The sequence below is a fragment of the Chelonia mydas genome, chromosome 3 (assembly GCF_015237465.2).
Source record: "Chelonia mydas isolate rCheMyd1 chromosome 3, rCheMyd1.pri.v2, whole genome shotgun sequence".
NCBI classification, from domain to species: Eukaryota; Metazoa; Chordata; order Testudines; family Cheloniidae; genus Chelonia; species Chelonia mydas.
The window spans coordinates 168,031,195-168,045,375 of NC_057851.1; the positions used below are offsets into that span (position 1 = coordinate 168,031,195).

Here is a 14,181-nt window from a genome sequence, read left to right on the forward strand (position 1 = left end):
AACATTTTTTTAAAAATAGAGAAGTGTGATTTTCAGCAATTTTGAGACTTGGGGCAGAGACAGTCCTTCAAACTACTTTTAACTCATTTGATTTCAAGTTGACAGTTGCTTTAATAAATGTCTATAATAAATGCCACGCCATATTTATGCACTGTGAAAAATGCTTAAGTATTAATGGTGCTAACTCAGTCAATTTTTTTTAAAAAAAGCCATCAATTTCTCAGTTTATTAAGAAGCTTAAAAAGTTTCTTGCAGATGGCAGCCTTTATGCAGTGCACTATAGAAAGAAAATTAAAGGTGCTCATTGGGCCACTTGTAGTGGAGATGACAAACCTTTCAGGCTTCAGCCATAGTGATTCCTTTAGACTGCAGTAGACCAGAACAATAAAACACATGCAGCTGTGACATGCTGTATTTTTGTTTTTTTATCTGAAAGCCAAAGATAAACAGTTCATACAGCATTAGTAGCTATTCATTAAGGCAATAACCTTTAAGCAGTCGGTTGAAGTTTTGTTTTTATTTTAATCCCTTTCAAGGCCTAACGAGCTTTAAAAAAGTCTATCTTTCTTGCATGAACATAAATTTCTATTATATCTTAATAGTTTAATTTGTGTGTGATTATTTCAAATTGCAGTTTGGCTTCCTATTTAATAATATAGCCTTAAATGTAGTTGCCTACCAAGCAAAGCTCTTCATCTGTGTGGATTTCACCAATAAACACAACTCTTACATATTTACTTTGGGCTGCAGCTCAGCTTGAAGTTATTTGACTTGCATGTTCATAGCACATTTCAGATTTCTGTTCCTCCTTCTGACAAGAAACTGAACTTTAACAGATTTTACAAAAAATGTATCTATGTATATGCATATAAGATTTCCCCAGCACACACGTACTCTTATGCACCTTTAGCTGCTTTTATCTCATCTCACCAAAGCCATTCCTACCATCATGATTTGCACCTTGAATATTTGCTTGAATAAGAGTTAATTCACTTCAGCATCCTTTGTGCCTCATTTATGCTTTCACTTTCCACAGATTTTCTTGTGAATGAGTTTACTGGCAGGAATGTTCAGGGAATCAACAGAAGAATAGAAACCAGAAATCGGATTCTAAGGGTTATACTCATCCACTGAGGAAACAGAAACAATGCCACATGACCAAGAATGCTCAAACGTTATGCAGAGAAGACTCTCAATGACTTGCTTATGAACAATCCACAGATGAAGACTTAATCATTGAAGTTATTAGGTGAAAATAAATACATGAAAATTGTAAAACCATGGCAATTCACAAATAAATACAGGCTAAATTAACTGAACAAATTATCTACTATGAATTATTTGCTACGCTCTTTTCTAATGTCTGTGCTAGCATTATCTGATAAGATAGTTGCTACCTCGGCTGGCCCAATGCCTGACAGCAATATTCAGTATGCTCATTACATGCCAGCCACTTTAGGGCTTGGTCTGTAGCATTCCTCAAGTCACTACTTTTGTTCTCCACAATACTGTGTTGGGGGGGAAAGGGGGGAGGGAATGTTTTCTAAGCTATTTATAGTTTGATCTAAAATCAATAGTATTCCATGCTTCATCTGGGGGAGAGTCCTGAAGCAAAAATATATAATCTTTGTGTGACCAGTTCAGCCTCAGCATGGACTATATAAACAAGAGAGCAGTGAGTAGGAGTTGGGACCTGATTTTACCTCTATACAAAGCACTGGTAAGACTGATGCTGGAATACTGCATCCCATTCTGGTGTCCAAAAGTCTATGGTATACTAGAGGGGAGGCAAGATGATGTCGCGTGTTCTAGTCTAAAGTTGGATCTTCCAGCTAGCAATGCAAGCCATGGTGCCAAAACCAATGACCTAGAGAAAGTGAGAGCCATTAAAACCATAATCACTTAAGGTTTCCTTTTTGTAGCTTAAAATGATCACTTTTAGTAATATACTGTACTCTTAAAAATAAGCAGTCATTTCATTAATGGTGTTATCAGCTAGTCCATAGAAATATATAATATTTAAGCAGCTGTTTGGAAGGCCTTCCAAAGCCCGACAGCATGACAACCAGGCTAGAGACAGAGAAGAGGCAGTACATAAACAAACTTCGAAACACACGGCATTTGCTGTTCTAATTAAGAGCCATATGATTGCTTGTCTGTTATACAAGACAATAATCAGATTCAGGAGAGGATAATTCATGAGGTCAAAAGCATGGCAGTCATCACCACAAGGGAATCAGATCATTGCTGAGAAAAGAAAAGAGCTAATTATATTGTTTCTCTTATAATGTATGTTTAATATAATAAATAATCAAATAAAAAAGTAATAAAAATACACTTCTTAAATTCCTAACTGTACCAGCCCAAGTCCATGCCTCCGACTGAGCTCTGCAGGGGAATTTGAGGCCACTTGGAATGATTAAGAAAGCCAACATTTCACACCATTTGTTTTATTCTGAGCAAAATGACAGTGGCCTTTTGAATCACAGAACATTATAACCGTTCCCCTGCCTTCAGAATGAACAAAGCGTCCCCTTCTTGTAATCATTTGCTGTGATAGTTTGGCTAAGTATTCTCTTTATTGAGAAAAGCACATTTCTGACTAAAGTAGGTCTCAATACTGTCAAATGTTTTGGATGTACATGGCTTAGACTTTTCCTTTTAAAAAACAGAATAAAATGAAAGGATATGAATATTTAGCTTTGTGCATTTCACAGGGAATTCATCAATGCTTCCATATTGTAAGAGTACATTATTGCTGCTTTGTAATATGTTCAGTGCCAGAAGCATGATACATTACCACGGAAAACATTAATGTGCATGACTAACAATAGTAAAGCTATAAATTACCATAATTTTTATGCCCCCTGCAGCTAGTAGTACAACACAGTTTTTCAACCTTGTTTTCATTTGCTGAGTGTAGACAAATTTATCATGTTATTGGTGTCTGCTAGAAAGACATACAAATGCAGACATCATATTTCCAGGCATGAGATACTGTGCTCCCTGAAGTATTTATAATATAGACACAAAGACTATGATTGTCATTAAAAAAATAGAGAAAGGAACAACTACAGTTAATTTTTATGTTTCTAATGTATTAATGTATATTTGACTATTAAACCAAAGCTGTTAATTTTTTGACAATGGAATGTAACAATTAATCAAGTGTAACATGAAATATTACTAGTGATCTTGCTATGAACATCATAATATTTGCAGTATTGGCTAGGTCAATAAAATCACAAAGGAAATAAAAAACCTTGTGTAAGTAAAGCTTGCAGATGTACAGCTCATAAGGGAGTGCAGTGAGCAGACATTTCTAATCATATTGTGAGTTTTTACTGTATCCATTGTGCTATGTTAAAAAAATGCTATTTTTAAAAAACTGATAATGACTTTAGATAGCTGAAGATTTAAAGTTAAGCTAACCTCAGTATTTGAGGTATTCAAGGTATTTTCCATAGTACACATCGGGAATCACAAGGCAATACCACAGATACTAAGGGTAATCCTATTTATTTTAGGCTAAATTGGCTAGTTTTTCAGAGTATGTGCTTTCTCAATAATATATCTGGAACAAATTATTTTTATCTCTACAACTTGAAAAAGAAAATTAAATGTCAGCAATTCTCTACATAAATCATGCAACAGCACAGCTAAAGGGTGTTCCAAGGTCAGCTGCTGACCTTAAAACTAATCTGAGTTATGTTTCTTGTACCTTATTATTATAGCTGCTTTGTAATATTTGCAATGCCAAAAGCATGATAAACAGCTATAAGAAGGTATTTTATTAGAGTTCTTCTAAAATCTGAGAGGCTGAGCCTGGAACAGATTTCCTGTGTGACCTTAGGAAAGTCACTTAATCTCCGTCCTGCAGTTACCCATCTGTAAAACAGTACAATACTATTAATAATAATACTGTCCTCATTCACAGGCTGTTTGGAGGATAAATATATTAACGATTGAGAGTTGCTCAGTTACTACAGTAATAAGGCCTACATAAGTACCACTGAATTAACAGTTGTACCTAACATTACTAACCAAGGTGGAGCCCTATTGTACTAAGTGCTGTATAGACACATTCACTCTTAACTGCTTTTGATACTTACAGCAAACACTGGAGGAAACCAAGCTTCAATTCTTAATTATCTTACTTCCATACTTTAATGGAGAAACTCAGCACCTTCTCTTACTGTATATGAGACCAAAGTGTGAAGTTCTTGAAGTCAGATACCATCCCATTATCTCAATGGGGTCACTAAGATAGGGTGCATTGTGGTTTTTGACATAAAAAACTATTGACAGGCTAAGCAGAAGCTTAAAGCATCCTGAAGAGGTTACTTTGTAATGGAGTTTGGACACAGATTCCTGGTGGTTGGTTTGCAGGGGGTTGGAATAGAAGCCCCTGCATGAAAGATGAATTCAGAGAAACCCCTTCTCTTCCTTCCTCTCACAAGGCCCATCATCCAGCAGGCTTAAAAACTAACCACACTGAGTATGTGGTTTAGAGCACGGAAGGTCACTGTCAGTCATCTCCTCTACTCAGACAGCAATTTTTCTACCAGACATCTCAATTCCAGTCAAGGTATAATATTATGCATATTGATACATGTACTCACAATTTGCTTTGTACAGTAACAATGTCAGATCTTTTCAAATCAGTCTTTTATCAGTCTTCCATGAAGCTGCTGCAGAAGAGATCTATGGACACCTACGGTATATTGTATTTGTACTAAAATCTTGCAGAATTCTAGTGACCCAGTTGCCTCAGGCGAGTAATATTCTTTTCTATTTTGAATGGGTAAGTAAAATGTTATGGTCAGTGTGACAGAGTAAGTTTTATGTCTGGACTGGTAAATTAACCTGACATGTTTGCAAGGCTGCTGTTCTGTATTTCATCATCTTGTAGGTATTTCATTTTGAATATACAAAACCAATGAAACTGCCCACATATTTGGCAAAGAAATTTAAATTTTCTATATTGTATTTCTTTGTGCTTTAAATGGTTGTTTCTTAGGCATATATACATAAAACCAACACAAAGATGAACAGCTTAGTAATTTCAAGCATACTGTAGGAAAGCTGAACCTTTCAGGCACAACACTGATTTGGATTGAGAAGATCACATCCCACAATGACATGAATGCTACAACACACCGGACAGAAAAACATCTAATTCCCAAGTAATAATTCCTTAATTGCACCCACTATGTTTACTTGGAAAGAAAACCAAAATTTCATAACAACAATCATTAGAGGCAGTGGGCCTGGGCCTGCCTGTTCTTAATTATCCCTCTTTTCAGGCCTTCAGGTTCTGCAATGGGCTACCTTGGCTCAAGAGGATCTAGAGGTCCCTGCCATCTCACCCTGACTGAGCAACACAGACCTGGCTCTACCTACCTGGTACTGATGCCACAAAAATCCTAGTACTGTTTCCTCCCCTCATGCTCCAGCTGTGGCTCTCTCTAGTGTTCAATTGGCTCACCACCAAAATGCAGCCACCAGTCATGGACTGATTGGGTCATACCAATCTGCAGCCACCCCAAATGCAGACACAGTTTCAGAGCTAGAGGATCTCTCACTTTGAGTACATTACACTATTTGCTTTGGTAACAGATGGCCCATCGTCTGGCCATCTCCAGTTGTGATCGTAAAACAAATAATGGTATGTTACAATGTACAGTGACCCAAGTGATGGTATCAAGTCACGGGAATGTTTGACCTATACATACAAATACAGAATTAGTACCAGTTAAATCTAAACCCTACCCAATGAGATGTTCTTTCTCCAAGTGTCAGCCCCCTGCTGAAAGAAAATTGGTTCAGTGGAACAGAGAATTAAGGGGACTCTTACCCTTCCATGAGACTTAAACTACCAGATCTATTGAGGGTCCAATTCCAGGCAGGATTTGGGACCTGTCAGCCAAGTGTGAGTTCCACTATCCCTATCTGCAGATGATCATCACTGCCACCTTCCCCATCAGCTCCAGCAGCTTGGTGTGTAGCAGCTTGCTCTGTGGGTGTGTTCAATTTGCTTCAAATGGTGGCCCAGACTTCAAAATGTACAGGCCTAACCCTCACTTATGCTGTTTTGATTTCACTTGCTGGAACACAAGACTATGAAATTGAGAGAGATCTGTAAGATGACCTCTAAAATAAGAGCTGTGGCATTACAGAAAGGGTTGCAAACTAGCAGACCGAGTCTTCAATTATGTTGATATTATACTGACATACATTTACTGTAGCTGTAGCTTTAGAAATGAGAAATGTCTCCATTTTAAAATGAGATAAACTAAATACTTAGTCTTGCTTGCAGACAGGCATTCAACCATTGAGCTGTGATTGAAATTTCAGCTATTAATTCAGTTATCTTGATGATACACAAGCACTGGCTGCCAGATACTTAGAACTAACTGGGTATGGTATATCAAACTGTATATTCTGTCTGTTTCCAACATTAGGCCCTCTACATCCATCACAATCTGGTTGCCAGAATCTATCCGCTCCCCATCCAAACACCACAAATGTCCTTAAAAGACTATACAATTACTTGCAGAATCCCTAAATAAAAAAACTTGGTTAAAAAGATAATCAGCTAATTCTGCAAAAAATATACTTCCCCATCATATTACTTTGCACTTAAAATCTAGGAAATGAATAATTAAGGACATCATAAATCCACACTGCCAGCGCAATAAACATATTAATCTTGCCAGGTATAGCAAAATGCTTATTTTAATCACATTCATCACCTTAGCTTTCCCAAAATTCTATTTACTGATGAAAGAATTCTAAGTATAAAAAAGAAAATTAGCTATGGAAGTACCATTTCCACAATGAAACCAAGTTCAGTTTTGCACTTGAAGCACACATTCACCCGTTTTGTGGATGAAGAATGCATGTTATCATTCCCCAAAATTATATAATGCATTATAGCTTATCCTTCCCCAAATTTATGTGTTGAGTATAGGATGAATTTTCTGAGATTAAACTGATTAGTTTGAGTTAAAATTCATTAAAAATTTATCCTTTACAAAATTTCAATGTCAAACTTTTCTCCTGAATAATCTAAATAATAATGCAGATGCTTCCAAGTTCTCTTATAGTTAGAACTCACCAAAACATTTCCCATGTTACATTTAAGCAATTTTTTTATGATTAATGTTCACCTTCCCATTATTCTTCATTCATGTAAGTTTCTTCTTCAGTGAGACTGATCAATATTGTACTTCAGAAAATTCCACACAGAATTGTCCTCTTTCAAAATGACTGCCTCTGCCTTATCATCCATAAGACTGAGGTCATACTTTGCCCACAGTTAGGTAGCCATTTTGAGATGACCATCTCTCATTTATTCTCAGTAGGACTGAGGCCACAGGCTGCTCTTTAACAAAGACGGGTGCTGGCCTCATTTTCACGGGAAATAATGGGAGGCAGTGGCCCTTTTGAAAAAGGGCACCTTAAAATTAAGGTAGTTTTGGTCTTGATCCCACTGAGATCAATGGGAGATGGCAGCCAATTTTGAATTGCATCATCCTCTGCTGTAAAGTAAACCTTTAATTCCAAATACGTATCGTCTCCCAGAAGAGACCTGTTGCACCAGATCTACTCAAGAGGAGGGAAGCCTATGCATGTGGTGAAGGAGAGGGGGATTGGTGCATGCCACATACAGCGGAATGTGCAAGAAATGGGGAATTTGGAGGACAGGATGTAGAGGTGAACTGGGGTGTGTACACTGTGGTTTTACACTGCTCTGGCAATGCAAAGCAGTGTAAGCACAGCTTAATGGGCCCATATGCTCATATTGGTGTACACAGACAATTAAAAACAAGTAGTAATTTAAGGTTCGTCCTTCATATAATTAAAATCATCGTGTGCCCTGCAGTAACACTGTGGGGGGGAATCTAATGTATCTAACAGTCAGTTTCATCCATTGGCACAATGGTGTCTGTATTTTAACTGGCATAATTACCTGATAGTAACCTCACCCTATCAGCCGATGTTATGCACAACCTTGGTGCAAGATGTTATCATGTTATATATATCTCTAACAGTCACAGAGAGAGATTGTTCATTTATTACTGGATGATTATTTTAATGGTACGAATAAACCTTGCGCTGGGACTCTGCATTTTACAATATTTATGGACAAAGGTTAAATAGATCTCACTCCAACTTCAAGATCTGTTAGCAAATGTGCTTTGTTAACTCGATTTGGGTATTTAAAACAGTGGCATAATTCTTCTACAGTTTTAAAGACTGCTTGGGATAAGGACCATCATATATGTAGTTTTGTATTGTCTTTTTCTTCCTGCATTTCTATAGCACCTTCCAGCCAAAGATCCCAAAATGTTTAACGGGCTTTATACTATCCTATCTTTCCCTCAGAGAGGTGTAATCTTCATCATGCCAAACTGAGAACTGAGGCACTAGGGGGGTTTAGTGACTTGTCTAAGATTTCTCAGTAAGTCAGTGGCAGCCTGTATGTCAAGCCTCCCAGTTCCAGGCCTTAAATCTGGGGCCATATGGAGGCCATTAGGTATTTTACTTTACACCAATATTGTTTTCTGTCTGAAGTGCATTTGCTAGTGATATGTGGAAAATAAAAAAGATTTACCCTTATGCCATCAGCCATCCATTGACAGCTATTCCATTCTGTACACAGACACACTGTGCTGTACAGTATACTCACAGGCAGGGATTTTGGGGTTTTCTTTGCTTATTCACAATGGTAAAAGGTATGTTTTATTCTCTATGCCTTCTTTCCCTTTAGTAGCTAACAGCACAATGCTTATCTTCAAGATTTTGGGACTTCGCACTGTAAACCATGAGATTTGGATAAATTGCTGCAAATTGCAAATTGGTACAAATACTTATGCAAATAAAACACATCCCTCAGTCTTCTGGCAAGTTCGCAATGCTGCCCTTGCTACTGGAAGTGACGGCCACTCCCCTCCATTGCTGTATCAGACATCTCTGTCCTTGATTTTCACACAGCATGGAATTAAGTGGACTTGTGGCAGTGGCAACATGTAGTTATGAAATGGCTTGCAACACAACATGGCTCAATTCACCAATGTAAGAGGTAGAAATATTGACCCCACTTTTACCTCTACCACCCAACTGGTTAACAAGAGGAATATTTAAGGCATGTAGAACATACTAAGGACAAACAAAACTGAAATGTGTGCAGTTTTATTTGATCTACACAATAGGTACAAATTAACTGAAAAGAAAGTGGACTTAAAAAAAAACAAAAATAAACAAACAAATCACAGAACGTTGTCCAGAGACCCAGCAAAGGCAGGGAAAGGCAGCACAGAGCAGTTAAAGGTAAGCATCACAAAGCAGCTGCTACCTTTCCACAAATGTATAGAGTGTATATTTACTATCAAGAATATATTTGTGAATTTGATGTATAGCTTCACACTGCAGTGAACATCAGAATTACAGTTTCTCTCAAAAGCAATCCCAGCTACTAGCTGGTGGTTCTTAAGAACCATGGAAATTGCTGTTTTTAACCCTGATCCAAAGCTCACTGAAGTCAATGAAAAGGGTCACTGATTTCCCTGGGCTTTGGATCAGAGCCATACTGAAAAGTGAGTTACATATAGGGTATTTACAGTAAACTTCAGTGGAACTGGGAGCCAGAGTGTAATCAGCTTTCACCAGGTCAAACATAAAAAATGACAGCTATAAGTGACTGTTCACTGTCGACCCAGCAGCTCTACAGGAGTAAACGGTATTTCTACTAATAAATGCATGTCTCAGTTACAGTTTAGTCACTGAAGGCCAGGTATAAAAAGACATACTATGTTTGAGTAAATTATATTACACTGAAGTAATTACATATTCAATTTTGTTTTATTTTTTCTAACAATATTAAATACATTCAACATCTTTCATAGTCACAAACAACCAAAGCATGAAAATATTTATACATCATGTGATGAGGTTTCTTGCCTTTCTTGCCTCAATTTATTTGCGTAGAAATGGAAGGACTCCTATAAATACAGGAGAGGGAGAAAAAAAATCAATACTCTTGCACTGAAAGTTACTAATAGTGAACAAAACCCCACACTTTCTGCGAAAAGCCAAATCTATTTATTGTTCTAGGCTATGCACTAGTTATTCTACATCAGGGTTTATAGAATAACTTAAGAAAAATACTTATGTTGAGTAAAAGAAAATTTTGCATGAAATGCTTAAGAAAATACCATAAAAAATTTTCACTTATATAAAAATCAAGATATTTCCCAACCTCAATCTGCAATTGTGTGTTTGAGAATAAATGAATAAAATAAAGGAAGCATCTCAGAAGCATCAAATCATATTAAATGAGAAAAGAAATAAAAAAATGGAGTGAAGGAACATTAGAACATTGAAGTAGGAATTCCACTAACTTAGGGAAAAAACCCATAATCACTGCTAGTAGGGAGGTAAAAAAGGTATTAAATGATATCGTGTGTTAAAATTAAACTAAAGAACCCCAAATGAGGTTTAAACTACAGTAACTTGAGTAAAACTGCTCCTAAAAAATGCACATCTTCCTTTGAACCTCTAGGGCAGTTTAGTGCAAGTATCTCGAGGCAGAATTTAGCCTTTAATCCAGTTTACAAAACTGAAAAAGGAAGGAGAGAACAGTTTCTTATTGCTACGTACTATAACGAAAAACATACAGAGAAATTATATGTAACAAAGTCTTAGAAAAAGGGCAGAAAAAATTGATTTCAAAAATTTCAAAATGGCTGGAAACAGCAACTAATAAAAAATATGTACTGTAAACAGCATAGATCAAGGGAAGGAAAGCATCTTAACTTTTCAGACTCTGGTATTTGTAGACCATGGGTGGAGAACCTACGGCCCATGGGCTGGATCTGGCCCACTGCTTAATTTCATTCAGCCCCATGGTAAGTCTTGACACCGTGGGCCGGAAGCCCTGAGCCTGGGCGCCTCCCTAGGGGGCTGGAGCTGCAAGCACTGGTTTGCTCCACCACAGGTGGCAAGCCCTGGACTTTGGCACACACCCCGCTCCCCCCCCACCCCCACAGGGTTGGAGCCATATGCGCTGGCTCGCCACACCATGGACGGGAAGCCCCAAGACTCTCCCCCACCCCCTCCCCACTGGTGGGGCTGGAACCATGAGTGCCAGCTCACCCTGCCGTGGGCGGGAAGCCCGTGCCTTGGTGCCCCCCACTCTCCCCCATGCGTGGCCAGTGACTGATTTTTTTTTTGTGGGTCAATGGCCTGTGATAGAAAAAAGGTTCCCCACCCCTGTTGTACACTATCCGCCAAAAGAATGCACTGAAGTAAACGTATTTTCACTCTCCCCAAAACAGTTTCATGCATCTGTTGCCCTCAGGAAAGGGGCATTTATAAAGGGGCAAAGCTACAAATTTTTTTTAGTAAAGCCAGTAAGAGTCAAGCTGCAATGGGAAAATTAATTCTACAGCTTTAAAATCCCATCATATCATTGCAATATAAAATGTACATTAGAAATAAAACAAGCAATGACCGGACGCTGAAATCCTTTAATTGTCATTGCAATACACATTCTAAAAATCATTTTAAGTTGAAACACTGAGATAAATGCCCCAAGGATATTTGATAAACTCACACCTGTCAAAGAGTGCTGATAAGGATCCTGTGCTTTAAATACAAAAAGCCTCAGAAGGTTCTCTTCTCCCATAAGTCAAACCCAATGCAAGATGAATACTGTACCTACAAAACTCAGTACTTCATACATTGACTCCTTTGAGGGTTCTCCATGGAGATATAATCCCTATGTATTTAACTATGCAACTTGTTTTATTTACATGGAACATATACAAGTCTGCGGAGCAATTTCTTTTTAATCAGAAAAAACACTCACAGGGGGTTCAGTGAACGGGACAGGCTCTCCTGCATTCTTCAGCAGAATTGCCAAACGTTTTAGAAATATCTCATCCGTGTGAATATTCTTGGCTTTCATGTTCTCAAACAGAGCTTTTGCAGAAACAACGTCGTTGTCTAATACTAAAGGAAAAAAATAAAAGTTACAGGAGATGTCTGTTAACAGTTTCTCTTTAGCTGTACACTTCATAACAAATAGATTGCTAGTTTCCTTTATCTCTTAAGGCCAATTCTTTAGGACCATCACAATACTGATAAAAAACAAATCCAGTCCACAAAGCAATTTTCTTTTCTCTTTTGCAATGAGGCTGCATGGCAGATTCCTTTGGTGTTTGCTAGAGACAGGAGCTGCACATTGAGAAGGAAAACATTCTAAGGCTTGAGATGTTTAGGCTACATCTACACAATAAGCTAAGGGGTGTGATTCCCAGCTTGGGTAGGCATACCCATGTTAGCTCTCTTCGAGCTGGCATACTAAAAATAGTAGCGTAGCCCGAATAATATGGCTATCCTGCTTACAAACCCACCTCATAGACTATCAGCGTTGGAAGGGACCTCAGGAGATCATCTAGTCCAACCCCCTGCTCAAAGCAGGCACAATCCCCAATTTTTTTATTTTTTTTGCCCCAGATCCCTACATGGCCCCCTCAAGGATTGAACTCACAACCCTGGGTTTAGCAGGCCAATGCTCAAACCACTGAGCTATCCCTCCCCCCCCCGAACCCTGTGGGTATGTATTCAGCACAGCTAGCGCATGCCACCACTGCTCATGCTATCCCGGCTATACTATGTTTAGCATGCTAGCTTGAGGACAGCCAGTACATGTCTACACAAGCTGGCAATTATACCCCTACCTCGTAGCATAGATGTAGCTGTAGAACCAATGGCCTCTTACTGGAGTGAATGATAGAGACCAACTGTATTGCAGTTCAGAATCAGTGAATCCTAGCTCTGTGGATTGCAGACTCATTTTCCCTTTCAAATAATCATGGCATGATCCAGAACTCTGCGCTGAGCTTGTTGCTCACTTTGAAAGTTACCTACTCGGAAATCCCTTTTGCACAAAATGCACAACAAATCTGTATACACAGGGGCATCACATCACATTCAGATGTTAAAACTGTACATCTGCAATGAGGGATAATCTCCAGCATCTTCAGCTCCAAAGACACAAGCCTCTACAGTTCTAACGAAAGGAGACTCTCTCCATTAGCTGTCACTATAGCAGCAGAATGTTTTTCTTCTGTGGGCCAGTCATTAGAGGGGAATGATACACCAACACACACTATAAGTTGTGCTAGTGAAAGGAGAACACAGAATCTTTTAGAAAACCTGCTGGAAGACTCACATTCCAGAATATCCCCAATATATTTTTCTATATTTTTTACAAACAAGTTTTTCCTTTTAATGCTTTGAAGTAGGTCCATTCCACCTTACCAACCAGGAGCAAATCTCTTGCTGAGATACTAACCTTTAAGAAAGAGAGACTGATTTAAAGCTTACTTGTTTTGGAGATTGCCAATGTTTCTCTAGATATAGAACACAGGGCTCATCATATGTATCAGCCTCTAGCTAACAGATTTCTCACAAACATAAAACTGCACTCACCTTTTGCTATTGGAAGGAAAGAGCTTTATTTCTCTTCCTTCCAAAATAGAAGTCGAAGCAGAAAGAAAGTGGTCGTTGCTCATTTGTTCCTACACCTTTGAGTCCACCCCCTCCTCCTGCCCATGATTAACTTTGCTACTATCCAAAGCTTTCCCCAGACAGCATGAAGTTGAAATGATCCTTGACAGTTCTCCTGCTGCCAACAGGGTTCTAACAGCAGTAAAACCGTCCAGTGCTATTATGTTAATTTTGCTGCTGGTTGGCAAACTCAGAAGCAGCAGCAGAACTGGAGTTGGCCTCTCTGCAGGCTCAGGAAGACCTTGCTGTATTGCTTAACATTTTGTTCACCTTTGGAAGTTATCTTAAAAATTATAAATGTTACAAACTTCATTTTTTTTTTTAAAAAAAGAAAGCTTAAATTCTGTAGAATCTGATAGTTTAGACCCCAGAAAAAAGCTTCCCACTCACACCTGGTGAGAGAGTGAACTTCTTTTTCAATGTGGGAGGCTACAGAACCTGCACAATGTGACGGTTTAAAGAAAGTATAACAGAATTGTTAACTTCCCATTTCTTTAAACTAGAAGTATCTATTGTATGAAAAACAAAAATGAGAAAGAGCTAACACCTGGATTATGTTTTATGGACCACACAACTGAAATTTCACTTGATAATTCTCCA

At 38.3% G+C, this 14,181-nt stretch overlaps 2 protein-coding genes across 4 annotated transcripts in view; one reads left to right on the plus strand and one right to left on the minus strand.

Annotated features, from left to right (window-relative positions):
- LOC102933386 (cytoplasmic dynein 2 light intermediate chain 1) overlaps positions 1 to 1,512 on the plus strand; it is a 116,703-nt gene extending 115,191 nt beyond the window's left edge. For all 3 annotated transcript variants that reach the window (XM_043543769.1, XM_043543770.1, XM_043543771.1), the window contains one exon: positions 1,037 to 1,512. The gene's annotated coding sequence lies outside the window, so the exon portion shown is untranslated. The remainder of the gene's footprint in view (positions 1 to 1,036) is intronic.
- A 7,670-nt stretch (positions 1,513 to 9,182) lies between these two features.
- The window catches only part of LRPPRC (leucine rich pentatricopeptide repeat containing), a 168,653-nt gene continuing 163,654 nt past the window's right edge, over positions 9,183 to 14,181 (minus strand). The window contains exons 37-38 of the mRNA XM_037895838.2: positions 11,876 to 12,018; positions 9,183 to 10,007 (exon numbers count right to left, since the gene is read on the minus strand). Coding sequence (XP_037751766.1) covers positions 9,939 to 10,007; positions 11,876 to 12,018 — 212 coding nt within the window. The 3' untranslated portion in view covers positions 9,183 to 9,938. The remainder of the gene's footprint in view (positions 10,008 to 11,875; positions 12,019 to 14,181) is intronic.